At 34.4% G+C, this 15,768-nt stretch overlaps 1 protein-coding gene across 18 annotated transcripts in view; it reads left to right on the top strand.

Moving 5' to 3' along the window:
* Positions 1 to 15,768, top strand: part of LOC106870734 (DNA-binding protein RFX2) — a 75,272-nt gene that overhangs the window by 28,654 nt on the left and 30,850 nt on the right. For 10 of the 18 annotated variants that reach the window (XM_089350896.1, XM_014916914.3, XM_089350894.1 and 7 more), the window contains 3 exons: positions 1,705 to 1,777; positions 7,707 to 8,004; positions 12,098 to 12,236. In XM_089350896.1, coding sequence (XP_089207022.1) covers positions 1,718 to 1,777; positions 7,707 to 8,004; positions 12,098 to 12,236 — 497 coding nt within the window. In that variant the 5' untranslated portion in view covers positions 1,705 to 1,717. The remainder of the gene's footprint in view (positions 1 to 1,704; positions 1,778 to 7,706; positions 8,005 to 12,097; positions 12,237 to 15,768) is intronic. The other 8 variants (XM_089350905.1, XM_089350902.1, XM_089350904.1 and 5 more) reach the window with 1 other exon arrangement.

Raw genomic sequence — 15,768 nt, 5'->3', positions numbered from 1 at the left:
TATAAGAAGTGAAAAAATTTGACATTTTGAATCTTTTCATGGAAATGCTGAGCAAATGTGTATGCATACAGAAAGAAATGTTAATTGCTGTATTTATGTCAGTGTGGGCTTGTGTATATGAGTATATGTATATAATGTACTGTTTTATGCTCTTCAGGTACATGTGGAATAAATTGGAGAAGCTGGACTTCTTCACTGCCAGCAACAACCTCAGATATATATATATATATATTTAAACCACTCACACACATATGCAGATATATTTATTAATAAATAGATCAGTGGCTAACCTGGGGTTAAACAACTTGTCTAGAGAACTGGCTATATATCGGAGAAACTCCAGAGCTGAGTAACAGGCTGCTGGACCAATCTCAATAAACTACTCTACTCTACTGTGGTATTGAATACTTTTTCTCCTTTTTATTTAAACCAGTGTGTGTATACACACTCACACACATTCACATATGCCATTTAAGCCACCAAAGGAACTTTTAGATCATCACTTGGCTTACAAGAAATAGCAAACAGATCTTTAGATCATGCCCTGCCATCTTAAAAAAGAAAAGGTCCATTCATATAGTTACCATAAATATATAAAATGACAATTTTACTTCAGTATGTAGTAGCAGAATGGGTGTTGTCGTGGCTGTAATCAGAAATGTCTCAGTATTAACAGTCAGCTATATGAGTGGAGAAGAACACAGGTACCCTAGTTTTGTGTAAAATGAAGAGAAAATTGTCAATGATGTAAGCACATCAAATGCCTGGCAAAATGATAAAGCAAAACAATTCTTACTGAAAATTAAAATCTAGTCTCTGATTCAGTCTACTGAGAAGATTCTAATGCACCGAAGTACCTAATTAATGAACTGTCCTTTGGCTCTTTCCCTCATGTTTTTTTTTTCCTTTTCTTCTTCTTAAAATACCATGCCATCACAGTTGCTTTTTTTATATCTTTACATGTTGGAGTCAAGCCAACAAAGAAGCTGTATGTGCTCACTTGATTTGCTAGAAATCGCAGTCAAAAGAAAAGACGCACATCAGATAATGTAAACTAGTTCACTCCCATCCATCCCTCAAGAGGGATTGATCACAGCTGGAATGCCTTTGATCATAGGTCAGCCCAATTGGTCTTGACCTAGAACTAAACAACAGCTTAGAGTCATTGCTAAAAGTGTGTCTCAACAAATATTACAAAGAAAGAAAAATCATTTAAAAGATATGGCATAATGATGGCTGGAACACCAACTACATAGTCAAGAGTTCTGATGATACTAAGTGCGACCATTATATTGTATCCCTGAACAGTGTTCATAATTTTGCTTTGCTTGTCTTACATGTCTGATTTTGTGGCAAAAACATTTGTTCCATCAAAGGACACCCCCACCTAAGCTAATATAGGAAAGGTAACCTGGTGAAAACTAAACTCAAGAAAGACTTAAAATCAAGTTGGTTGGAAATTTAAATAAAGGTTGAACAAAAGTTTATTTTTCTCATTATAATTACTTAGAGTGGCTGACTGAGGTCTTAATGCTAATGGAATATCATAAGAGAATGGGTTATTCATGATCTATATACAATCTTTATTCAGAACTTTGTTGTTTTCTTTGGTTTCCTTTGCTCCAACTGACCGACCTTTGTGGAACCTGAAATATAATTAACAACTAAGTGATTTATTATTTATATTTACTTTCCCTTCTTTAGGACTGAATGTCCAATGGCTACACAAACTTTCGTGAATGACCTTCAGGCAATGAATCCTGCGAATGTGCCACAGGTAGGTATGGATTGAGTTCAGTTTCAGATTATGTACTAACCTAAGTATCTAATGATGTTCACATTATTTATTTTTATATTGACTTTATTCAGCTTATCTTGCTTTTCTTTTTCTCACTCTCAATTTCATCTTTCTCAATTCAACTCTGATTATTCCAAATGTGCCTTGGTTTAATTTCTGCTTAGACTATTATTTGTCATAACTTATCATTTATTTTGGGTGGTGGCAATGATTATGTCACAGTGGTGAAAGGTTGCAATAGTAGATTAGTCAGATGCAATGCCTTGTTTTTAGTTTCACCCCTTCCCATTCTGAGTTTAAATCCCACTGGAGCAGATTTCTTCCCTACTTTCAGTCAATAAAATAAGTATCAATGTCATACAGAGGTTAATTGTCCAATCTGCTATGTCCATTCCTGAAATTTGGGGCCTTGTCTCAATGTAAGAAACCATACCTGAATGTTACATTATTGTAAACATATATAAACTTATAGACTTATGCAAACCTATGTACTAATATGAACTTTATATGTACATACATATATATGATATGTAAATCAATTGAAACAATGCACTGATGTTTGTAATATACAGAAGCACGGGTTTATCCAAGTATGTAAATAAAGTGGCAGTAATACAAAGTAATGAAAATATATAAAGGATAAAACACAGACAGATAAATGTGAAGATAATGAACATTATATGTATATACATTATACATGTATAAGAAGTAAAAGAAGTTGAAAACTTGTGCTACCTAAGGTGATCTAGTTAGTGTGAGTGGATGTTCTCAAAGTATAGTAGTCAGAGTTAAAATGAATTGGAAAGAGTTTGAGAAGCTATTAATCCTCTTAACAAAGACTTTCTCCTCAGAGTGAAGGGCAGATTAATGTACATTTATAAAGTGTAGTGCTGCATGGTGGCAAGATGTGCATTGTGGATGTTGAGGATTTGCAAAAACTAGAAAGAAATGAAGCAAGCATGCTTTGTTGGGTGTAATGTTAGTGTGCACAAACAGCAGAAACTTAATGAGCTGAGAGAAAAACTGAATATAAGAGGAATCAGATGTAGTGTGTGAGAGAGGAGGCTATGCTGAAATGGGCATGTGATGCACATAGAAGATTGTAGCTGTATTAAAAGTGATGTGTACTCAAATTAAATAGAACTTTTGGAAGGAGATGAAAAAGATAACGGGATTGTGTTGAATGGTAATTCACAGTGTTAAAGACCTTCCAAATGTGCAAGCATGGTGAATCAGAAGTCAAAAAGCATTGTAGACTGAATTTATTTTACATATATGTATTTATATGCATAAGAACAGGTATGGCTGTGTGGTTGAGAGGCTTGCTTCCCAACCATGTGGTTTGAAGCTAAGTTCCACTGTGCAGCACCTTAAGCCAGTGTCTTCAACTATAGCATCAGGCCAACCAAAAACTTAGGAGAGTGTATGTGTGTGCATGCACACACACATCTCTTTGTCTTGATATCACATGATAATTGTAAACAAGTATGACTATCATTACAAGTGCTGTTATTTATTTGCAATCTTTCCTTGAGAAACATACATAGGAAAAAGTGATGGTTGGCAACAGAAAGGGCATATAGCCACAGAAAAATTACTTCAGTGAATTCCATCTGACCCATGCATGTGTAGTAAAATGATGATTATATATATATAACTCTATTTAGCTCTATTTAACGAGTGCTAACTTTTGTTCTGTATAGGAGATTCATTTCCTTCTTTTTATTTATATATATATATATATATATACATATTCTTTCACTTCCCCCAAAATGATATTCACCACCAACCATGCATCCACCTCAATCTCCATCTCTAATCATCTGTCATACTCTCACAAACTTAGCTAGCCACCCTTTCTGTTCTTCTATCCTTTCTCTCTCTCTCTCTCTCTCTCTCTCTCTCTCTCTCTCTCTCCCTCCCTCCCTCCCTCTCTCACACACACACAAACACACTCTCACTGGGGAATCTATGTGTGTCTTCTTCAGCAAGACACCTGTTCCTGTCTCTCGTACATTTACATCCTTCAATACTAAACCCCATTCAGTTGAGAGATTTTTTCTTGTAAGTTGCTTGTTGACCTCACTAGTGCTGGTGCCATAAAAATAACAATCAGTACTACGTTCTGTAAAGTGGTTGGCAATAGGAAGCGCATCTAGCTGTAGAAATCATGTCAAAACAGACTGGAGCTCAACAGTCCTCTGGCTCATCAGTTCCTGTCAAACTGTTCAGCCCATGCCAGTATAGAAAATAGCCATTAACCCTTTAGATACCAACCCACCTGAAACCGCCCTTGGTCCTATGATACAAACTTCCCATTTTAAAGTAACCTACATTAAAATTTCATGTTAATTTATGTTCCAAACCCCAGCTGAATAATGTCAGAGTTATTTTAATAATTTTTTTATTATTATTATTTTCAAAATTAATTGAAAAAAAAGGCAGTGTATTTCAACAAAAATATGGTAATGAAAGGGTTAAATGATGATCATCATACACATGCATGTTTATTCTTGGGAGTATGGGTGTGTGGATATTGCAACCAAGTCTACTATTGCTGCCTCATCTGTGATGTGATACCCTCTCATTTTCTGTCACTCTTATCTCTATCACTCAATTCTCTGTCATTCCCCATTCATTAGTAGAGGACCCCTCTACTTCCTATTCCCCTTCCACCAACCTCACCACTTGACTTCTCCTGCCCATCTAGGGGTCTCTGTTAAGTGACTATACTGGACCTATTGTGTCCAGCATACTGCCTACATCCTCCCTCCTGGGCTGCCATCATCTCCTTCTTCACTCACTCTCATCATACTGTTATTCTCTTTCTTTCACACATTCTAGCTCTTCCTTTTTCATCACTCTGTCTCCTGGGCCATGTTGCCTTCTATCACAGCTCTTTTCTTTTGGTCACATTTGTCTTGAATGTATGTACATATCTCAGACATTCACCTCTCCGCAAGGGGGTACCCAAAAGTAATTGGAAACTTTCTCTGTGGGACAACCCTTTGTAGTTCAGGCTTCTGCTGCTAGAAGCCACTCAATGCAACCCTCAGGCATCAGTCTGCCAACTGGCGGCGTCATCTGAATTCGTACTGCCACATGGTACATCTTTGTTTTACTGTGCTTCTTCCCTGTTTATCAATTTTTGCAATGGCTGAAATGAAAGAACAGTGTGCTTCCATGAAATTCTGTTTTCTGCTGGGGAAAATAGTGGTCATGTTTCAAACAGCTTACAAGGATGCTGCCATGAGCAAAACACAAGTTCATGAGTGGTTTCCATGCTTTAGGAATAGTCACTTGCAGCTTGAAGACCAATTTCATTCAGGGCAATCATCGACCACCTGGACAAATGAAAGCATGAAAATTCATAAACTGATCTTGGAGGACCGTCACTGAACAATTAACAAACTTGTTGATATCACTGGTGTGTCCTGGAGCTCCTGCCAATGAATTCTGAGTGAGGAATTGTGAATGAAAAGAGTTGCAGCAAGATTTGTGCCTCACTTGCTCATAGAAGATCAAAAGTAGTCATGACTGAATGCCTGTCATGAACTGAAGGAACAGTTGGAAGTTGATCCTGACCTTATTTCGAAGGTCATCACTGGTGATGAAAGCTGGTGCTACGGAATTTGCAGATGCGAAAGAGGTGAAGATAAAAATGATGGAGGCATTAAAAGGCATCACTTCACAAGAGTTTTAGTACGGCTTCGAACAGTGGAAAATGCATCTGAACTGATGCATTGCTTCAAATGGAGAATACTTTGAAGACAATAAATGTGTAAGCATGTAAAACTAAGTGAATAAAATAATGTTGCAAAATTCCGGTTTCTTTTGGGTACCCCCTTGGGTACCCCCTTTTGGGTACACATTGTTCTTATTACTCATTTCTATGAGTCATGCTTATATTACCTATGCCTCTTACTCTATTAAGTGGTTAGTTAGTAAGTGAGTAGAGGTGTGGGGTTGAGAGCACTAATCTTTGAGGCTCTCTAGCGCTGGTGCCATATGAAAATGCACCCAGTATACTCTGTAAAATGTAAGGTTGAGAGGATCTTTTAGTCTTGTCAAGGACATGGCAACCTGTCTACTACTGGTACCATAAAAATTACACCCACTACACTCTGCAAAGTGGTTGGTGCTAAAAAGAGGATTTAGGTATAGAGGCGAAAGCCAAAAATAAAACGCATGAGATGTGGTCCATATTCAGAAGTACAGTCTTGGTGAACAGTATCTCTGAATATATACTGACTCTGACAATATTGACCCATTCAGTCCAAGCCAGCATAAAAAGCAGACATAAGACAATGTTGATATATTTCCCCTAGTCCTTCATTGTCTGAAGGAATAAGAGAAATAGTACATTGTGTGGTGACAAGAACATTCAGTTGTCAGAACAAAAGAAGGTGTTGTAAAAATGATGATGATATATGTACACTTTCATTGATTTTGGTCATTGACTTTTTAGGACAGCTTTAAAGGCTCTTTATTCAATGGAAATTAATTTACTATCTCTGCTTATCATCATGGATAAGTTATCTTTTGATATAAAGAGACAACTAACTGCACATTATTTTACACCACTATACACATGCATACACACACACACACACACACATATGTATATCAGCTCCACTCCAGTTGATCCTATCCTTTCTTCTGTAACGTGAGATGTAGCTCCCCTACAACAAGAAACTTGTTCAGTTTTGACCCCTTCTCTCATATTTTAACCCTTCATTTCATAGCATCTTTCTCTCTCCCCCCTCTCTCTTAGCTTAGCTCAACTAAATAAAAGGTAATCTTAGTCTTACAACTTGCATGGTGCCCTCACTAGCCCTATACACTCTATGAAGTTGTTGGCATTAGGAAGAGCATCCATCAGTGTTGAATATATTGTCAATGACATAAGGAGTCAAACATAGCTGTATGATTTTGGACTGCTACCATACAATAGTAGTGCCATCCAAGGGCTTAATCAATCATATTAATCCCAATATTTATTTCAGTCTGTTACTTATTTTATTGATTTCTATTTGTCAAACTGCTAGGTTACAAGACATAACATAAACAACAATGTAAACATGCACATAGGCAACAGGTTTCTGAAGCAGACATTGGAGCACAATGCAATCCATTGAATTCTGTCATGGCAGCATGAGATGTGGATATTAAAAAAATGATAGAGGTGGTGACAGTGGCAGCAGTATGTGTGCATGTGTATGCAGGATGTTTGGGCTAAATTTCAGTTTGCTGAAAAGGTAAAGAGATACATCATCCCATCCAGAAATAAAATTATTTAGAAAAATCAAAAAATATCAACTAGATTATGGCTGGAAGATAACAGTTTACCCATAGTAGCTGCTCTCAGCTTCCACAACAACCTCAAGAATGCTCTTAAATTTGGCACATACATTCCTCACTGTGTCCCTAGGAAGATCTGCAAACACCTCTTTAATCTTGGCCTTGGTGTTGCAAGCAAAGCGGTTGGTGTTTTTCTCATCCATGCCCTCCTGTCATTGTATGACAGCGGTCCAAAATCATAAAGCTATGTGTGACTCCTAATATCTTTGACAATATATTCAAAATTGATGGAATAGTTATTGCCTAATGCTGTTTATCTCTTGATTTTCAAATTGTTTGCTAGGCTATGGTTGAATTCAAATCCTTCTAAATTCTTCATTTTCACTTTCAACTCCTCACATATTGAGAGAATTAAATCGAAACTTATGTCATAATTTGCTAATTTAAATTTCTATGTCACCAGTGATCAACTAACTACTCTTGTACCATTTGCTCTTCCTGATTAGAAGTGTCTTTCACTAACATAAAAATATGATATGGCTCTGATAATGTTTTAATGTTGCCTATAACTTACATCAACATTTTTTTTTAATCTTTTTAAACAAAGAATACTGCAAAGTCACCTGTGGTCACTCAGGCACAAGTTGTTCAGCAGCAGCAACAACAGCAACAACAACTTCAGCAGCAGCAGCAACAACAACAACAACAACAACAGCAACAGCAACAGCAGCAGCCTCAACCAAACCAAGTACAAGCTCCACAACAACAAGCGCCTGTTCAACAGCTGACACAACAACCTCAGACTAGTGCTGTGAATGCTGGACCAATTCAAAAAGTTCAAGTGTCACAAGCCACTACCACCATTCTTCAACCTGCACACACAGGGCATTCTTATATAGTTGCCAGTAAGTTAATAATAAATTTTGTCTTACATATGTGGTCGTAAATTTTCCCTCTCAGTACCATTGTTTGAACATTTTGAAATTTATCCACCTTTCCAAGTTGGCCTATATGGAATAGTCTTTAAAGATTTCGATTTTATGCATGAATTTTTGAAGCAATAGGTTTGATTTGCTTTGAGATCCTTGGTAGAAATTTTCAGTATGTGTGTCAAGTCTGAGACCCATTGAGACCTCAAACATATCATTGGTGTCCTCCCATTGGATATTGATTCTTCATAAGCTTAAACCTAAGCCTTGCAACAAAACTGATTCCAATCATCATAAATCATTTTAATGTTTATTTTTTGTGTGCAATAATAAGCTGGACAACTACAATTTGTCATCTCAGCATAATATCTTCTTAATTCTTGTCATTTCATATGTGTTGACTATCATAATCAACTATTTTCATGACTATTTTGACCTACCAATATCATAGATACATTCCACCATTGTCTCATTGTACTGCTTATCAGGTATTGTAAGTCAAATGTTACTGGTGGTGGTGGCAGCAATTTGGTGTAAATTTGAATTCAAGATTAGGGAAATAATACATTGTTTTCAACAGGAGACATACACGGGACCCAATAACTAGGAGTCTGACAGCTTATCTAGTTATTGATTTGTGTAATTTCTTAAGGCGTAAAGCATTTGAGCATAAAAATAGTAATTGAATTGTGCTTTCCTCCAGAAAATCAACCTAATAAGAAAGATAAATCAGATTGATATTTGCAACAAAGTTACAAAGATACCCTTAAAGAGTTTAGTATCACACAACCTGCTTATGACTCTGCTAGTACTGACATAAAATCATTCAGGTAGGTTGTGTTAGGTTTCGACAAAAATATTTTGCTTCATCTAGCATCTTATTAATGTAGAATAGTAAATTGTCTTGAAATTTTAAAGCCTTGTTTGTTCTTGAGTCTTACATGATTTTTATCTTTCAACAATTTGTGAATTTCTTTATTAATTTATTGTTTTGTTCTTATTAACCACTATCTACCAGGGCTTGCTGAAATAGTTTACTAGGCAAACTAACAGATGCACTGAAATGCACTAACTTTGAAATGTTTGTCTTCTAATATAGATCACTATTTTCTAATGCATTTCTGTTTATTTTCATTGTCTTAACACTTCCAGATGTTTAAAAAGTTGTTCTAGTTGAGCTTAATTATATTATGTAAAACAGTTGGGACTGTGCTTCTCACATATGTCTAAAAAGAATACTGCATTCACAAATCACAACACTCATCAGTCTAACTCATTTACACACTCATCACTGGTGATGGGTGTGTGCAAATGACACACATACACACACACCATTCTAGTGCTGTCACAAATCCTACCACACTGTGGATATAACAACATTCACCATTCTGTTGCTTGTCACAAATATCTATCAGACAATTATTTCTATTACAGTGCTAATATAATAATATTAGTAATAATTTCTTTTGACTGTGTATGAATACCAGTTTTTGTTGTGGTTAGAGTGTAGTTTATTTTATCAACTTCTGTATAGAAATTGTAGAATACTGAATTAAAAACCTTGCAGTATTTTGTCTTGCACTTAAATTCTACTGAGATCAATTGTGTTAGTTATTGATACAAGGCTGAACATTTTGAATGAGGAGTGTAATCAACTGAATCAGCCTTAAGACTAGACTTTCTTATCAATACCCCAAAATACTTAAATCTTAATCTCCTAATCAGTTACTGATAGTCTACAAAGCACAAGTGCAACTCACATTAAAGTATTATTTATATATCTGAACAGCACTGCTGCTACACACACAAAGATCAGTAAGAGGCCATCTAGCTGACTGAGGCTGCTGTAATGGCTTTTTTTGCTTCTCTGAACTAGCAGACTGTCTACCACCTTCACTGAAAAGCCACCTGATCTATAGAAGCTACTTGACACTTTTCCCAATTATTCCTTTCCCAAACTGTAGTCCACTGTAACTCAGTCCTTGCTCAGGTTTTTTTTCCTACAGACATCAGCACACCTAAGTTCAACCTCCACATCAACCTTATAATCTAACAAAGGTCATGTGTATTTCCCTTCCTTCTCTGACTATATATTTTTAAATACCTGACTTGTAATTTTGCTACTGACTTTTTTTTTTTAGTTTGGTACCTTGGCATGGCCACGGCCAAATGGCTGGAAACTAGAACTTCTCAAATTAAAATTCTGCCTGTTACTCTTTCTGCTTTCCTTCTCACTGTCATTCAGTATTTTTAGCATCTCTCTGTATGATAATACAGGATGATTTTTGAATATTTGCATGGATTGCTGTTACCTCATATCTGGATAGCCTTGTGGTTTACAAGTTTGTTGTGGAATATGTAGAGTGAGCAGGGAATTTCTGAATGTCAGGTATCTGTAGATAATACTGCCACTGTCATTGACAGGGTTGGTTTGAACTTAGAATTGTAATGTTTTTATTACTTTCTTACTGACTATAGTTGGTATATTGTGTGTGTATGTGTACATATATCTATATATGTATATATATATATATATATATATATATATATATATATATATATATATATATATATATATATATATATATATATATACAGTTCAGATTGTACTAGTTTGGCAAGTGACCTGCTCTGAGATTGTGTGCTGAAACTGAAGCAATTACTTCATGAAAGGGGCAAGGCTAGAGCCTTCTAAAACACAAAGAAAAAATTGTTATTTTTACTTTTTGAAATAAATGGAAAGTGAATGTAGCAGGCTTTTTGCGCTATTAGATGGCCAGAATGGCTCTAAAATGTAGTTAAGATATTATTTATGCGTGTGTGTGTACCTAACATTTTAAGCAATTGAATTCTTTTGTAAGAAAATTATCGTCATTATACATCTGCTTTCTATGCTAGTTAAATGAGTCATCACACCACATGTCCTTATTTGGAGCTACTGTCCTCTGATATAAGACAAAAGACTTTCTTTATCATGAGTCCTATGTTAAACAGGGTTTCTACAGTTGGATGCCCTGTCTAACACCAACCATTTTACAGAATGTACTGGGTGTGATAGCAACACTAGAGTGGTTGTCATGCCTTCAGATAAGCTAAAGGGTCCTCTCAATACTTGTTATTTTCTATCCACTCTGCAGCGTGTGGTGGGTGTATTTTATTGTAGCACCAACATGGCTGTCTTTTGCCCCCACATAGTTGAGAGAGACCTTACAGCATCTCCATTTGCATGAGGGAATATATGGGAGAAAGAATGAATGATAGAAGTATATCATTGTATCTCTCTTCCATAATAACAAATTAGCTACTGCTAGTTTGGAAGAAAGATTACATGATAGGTAGTTATTGAAATGAGCGATGATGGGTGATTGGTAGTACAGAAAAGGATCATAGTAGAGTGTATTGATTACATGCAAATTCAATGCATCTGTTTTTCATAGGCATCTATCTTAGTGATAGAGATGATGGTAAGTGACTGGTTTCAGACAAGTCTAGTGCCATCGCTTGTTACTTGGGTAGCATTATATAGTAAAATAGTGGAGAAATGAGAGCTATAGGTCATGAGAATAACTTTTAAGTAATTTTTAATTTTTGTATTCTGCTACAGCAAACCTCTTTTGAGTTGGTCAACTCTTTTACCCACAAATTTAATGCATTTCCAATCTAATGGTCTAATTACTCGAATTTTTTTGGATAGAAATGTTTTAGCAAGTACGAATGTGTTCACTGGTCTTTTCTTATTTAGCATGCTTTGAGTGACATTTAGCAGTTAAAATTGTTTAAATGTTCCCACTTTTCACCTATTCTACTATATCAATTCCATAAGTTGTCTTTTTTTTTATCAATCTTTATTTTCATTGTTAAAAATTTTTTTCTTTGAAGCATATATCTAAAATTCTTTCAAAGAAATATTAAACCAACCTTCCATGCAAGATTCCTTTCTTTTTCTTCTTTCATTTTCAATAATATTCTAGTTTGAAACTTATTGCAACATTTAAAATAGAAGTAAATTATTACATTTCCACTGTTCTCTTTGTTAGAATGTTTTTCCCCCATCTTTTGTTTGTTTCAGCCTCAGTTCCCGAGTCAACTGCTGAGCAGGTCCATGAACAGGCATCCATCCAGCAACCTGGTCAAACAGTGTATTCTGCACATGTCCAGTACGTAGAAGCCAATGACCAAGCTATCTACTCAGCTGCCAATGGCCAAATGTACGACTGAATTGTTGATGAATTTAGATGTGAATTTGTTGGCTAAAACTATTTGGCTTGCATGCATCTGTTAGTTGTTTTGTTTTGTTTTTTTCCTCCTGCTTTTGTTGGTAATTTGCTATTTGCTTTTGCTACTTAGGCTTAAATTTGGGCATGAAGCAAATAATTACTTACTTCATATGCCTTTATTTAACAGCTCTTAGGCCATCCTGACTATGTTTTACTCTACAGTTAGAATTTGTCAAGTTAGATCTTTTTCTTCACAATACAAAATTTTCTGCTAGTTTAAAACTATAAGTTGAAAGCTTTATGTGTATTAATTTGTTAATTGTAGGTAATTAAGAAAACTCCAGATTTCAAATGCAGGTTTTAGTTTGACTAGTTTTTTCTTTACATATCAGTTGTTAAATTGTTACCAGGATTTTGGAAGGCTCTGTTTTTTTTTTTTTTAGTATTATTTGTGGATATAAGCATTTAAATTAAATGGTTAATATCAATTAAACAAGGGCTTTGGATAATAAAATCAGTAGAGTAAAAATGCTTGTGGAAATTTAGTTACTGGTCTTTATGTTCTGAATTTAAGTACCACTACCTTTTAATTTTTCTCATGTTGATAAAATATGAAGGTTAATTAAATTGCCTGTACTCTTACTCAAAATCTGTGGCTTTGTGTCAGTACAGGAAATTAGTACTAATTTAACATTATTAGTGAGGATCATTTGTTGAGTTTTATGTTTCAATATAATCCATTTTAATATTTTTTTAATATTAAGCTATATATTTATCATAATTAAATTATTGATAATTTAAATTTAGTTTGAGGTAAATTAGCGTTTTTTAAATCTTCCTTGTACTTAATTTGCTTTTATTCTTCAGCTATTTTAGATGGTTGTGGATTTAAACTCTTATAAATACTCCTTAAAATATGCATTTCATTCACAGAGAAAAATATTTTAAAATAATAACTAGTATATAATCTGAAGTATACTGAGTTGAAGACTGATAAGTTAGTGGAAAACTGTTGAAAATAATCAAATAATCAGTTCAGTATGGCACAATGGTCTATGAATCTAGTGCATTATATTTGAAACCCCATTGTACATTTCTTCATCAGTGATAATGATATATTTTTCCTCAATACCTTCCTATTTAATATACTGTGAGCAATATTCATATACACTTATGATGCTGGTCTGTTAGCTTCTTCACCAAGCAAAAAGACTTTTAGGTTTGAATATAAAACTAGGAAATGTTTTCTGTTTCATTGTCTTCAACTTACTTCACATGCAAAATGTATAAAAGAAACACAGAATGAGCAATATATATATATATATATATAGAGAGAGAGAGAGAGAGGTGTGGGGATCAGATTTTGGTTAGACTTAGAGAATATATAAGATGTTACATTAGATATATTGTATATTGTCAAATTGTTATATACAATGCCTTATATCATTTACATTAAATTCTTTAATCTATGATACATAAGAAGCATTTCATTACAATGAATAAAAACTATGCACAATTGTAGAATATTTGATTGGCTACAAGATGTTTGGAAGTTAACTTTTATTTTGAGAATATTAATCTCCTTTAAACAACAAAAAGATGAAAAACCTGTGGAATATTTTCTTTTTTTGTTTTTTTTAATTTACTTATAGTTTTATATCAAATTATTATTACTTTAAACATTGTGGCCTCAGTTTTTTAGTATAACTATTATCCGTTATATTTTTATAAGTTTAGATACTTTGGTTATCAGTTCTGTTTGTTTTACTCTGGATTAGAGTTTTAAATTATTTTTTAATGGCCAAATGAAATACATGGTAGCACATGGTTAGTCTCTGCTGTGTGCTCTCTGTGAAAGTCATGTTCTACTTCTGGCAATAAATGTTAATACATTTTGAAAAACTAAAAGGGAAAAATTGTAATTGTCATTTACTGATGCTTTTGTAAATGTATAATTATCACTAGTCATAATTGTAAGCTGTTAGAGGCAGAACTTATTTTTTAAAATACTTTATAAATTCATCAGCAATTCTTACATTTTACTTGAGTGTGACAGAGAGAGGGGGAGAGAGAGAAAATCAAAAACAGCTGTGTGTTTCCTGAACCAGATCAGTTGTAGAGCACTTTGACAAAGCCTTATGAAGCTTTTCCATGATTTAAAAAAAATTTTTTTATTACTCTTGCTAACTGCACTGCTGCACATTTACCATAATATTGCAACTCTGTCATTTTGGCTCTATTGGTCTGCGTCTCAGAAATCACAGATCAGCTGAAGCCTTCTGCTAATTTAATGGAAACTTTTTCTAACCAGCTTTCTCTTTCTAATCTTGTAGGGACAACTCTTCAACTGCCTACCCAGAGAGCTTTGGTTGCTTTTGTGTAAATGTTCAATATTTTCTGTGAATATATATATAGATATATATATATATATATATATATATACACACACATATACATACATACGATGTACTTATAACCCAAACATATTTGTTTGTGTGTGTATAATGCAATTTTTTTCACATTTGATATATGACTTTTCATATCTTTGATATGGTGTAAGTTTCAGCTTCATTTTTCTTTAATACTACTTAATGTACCATGCTGTATGTAGATTGGTCAGGGCAATAATTAGTGAAATACTTGTATTAATCTTTGACTTTCTTTTACTTTAAACTTCTATCTCACATTTAATTGTAATCAAATTGCTCAGGAAGGTGAAGATCTACCTTTAAAGCATGTTTTATTTTAGATTTGAAGTGTGTGACAGCACACAGTACAATTAATTTGCAACTGCTTCTCTACATTTCTTCTAAATGCATCATGTCTCTAATAGTGTCATCTAAATCCTTAGCAAAACAATTTGAGAATCATTACATCTAAATCCCTTTCTATAACCAGTAATAATTATTATTGGTTCCTATTATAATCAGTAGAGTTAAAATGGATATTGGAAGGCAGTGTGCAGAATATGAGGTGAAAATTGTGATGTATTCAGGTATACACATACTTAAGTATATTTGAATACATCAAAAGTAGTTAACCACTGAGAGAGTATGTGTGTGTGTGCATACGCGTGCATGTGTAAGAGAGTAGATCCTTCATCCAGTCTTAGCACATGCAAATATAGATTTGTGGGAAATAGGTTATATGAAGGTAATTAGTGAATATATTGAACAGAGCAAGCTGTAAATAAAAATTCTAAAGATAAGGTTAATTGTACAATCAATAGATTGCAGGCATGGTTAAAGGTTCGTTTTCTAACCATGTGTTTCAGGATTTAGCCCCACTGCACAGCACCTTGAGCAAGGTCATTTTCTACAGTTCCAGGCCAACTAAAGCCTTTGACTATAGTATTTGGTAACAGTAACTGAAAGAATCCCATCATGTATATTTATGTGTGTGTGTGTGTGCGCCTTTGTGTCAAGCTAGGAGTAGTGTTGTTGTTGTCACTTCTATCAACATATCCACTCATTTTCACCTTCGAAGACATGTGAAATAAGAAATCCTTTTCTTGAAAAAACAG

Source organism: Octopus bimaculoides, chromosome 4 (genome assembly GCF_046866305.1).
Source record: "Octopus bimaculoides isolate indiv1 chromosome 4, ASM4686630v1, whole genome shotgun sequence".
Classification (NCBI taxonomy): domain Eukaryota; kingdom Metazoa; phylum Mollusca; class Cephalopoda; order Octopoda; family Octopodidae; genus Octopus; species Octopus bimaculoides.
Note: the sequence above shows the minus strand (reverse complement) of the source record. Positions and strands in the feature narration are given on the sequence as shown.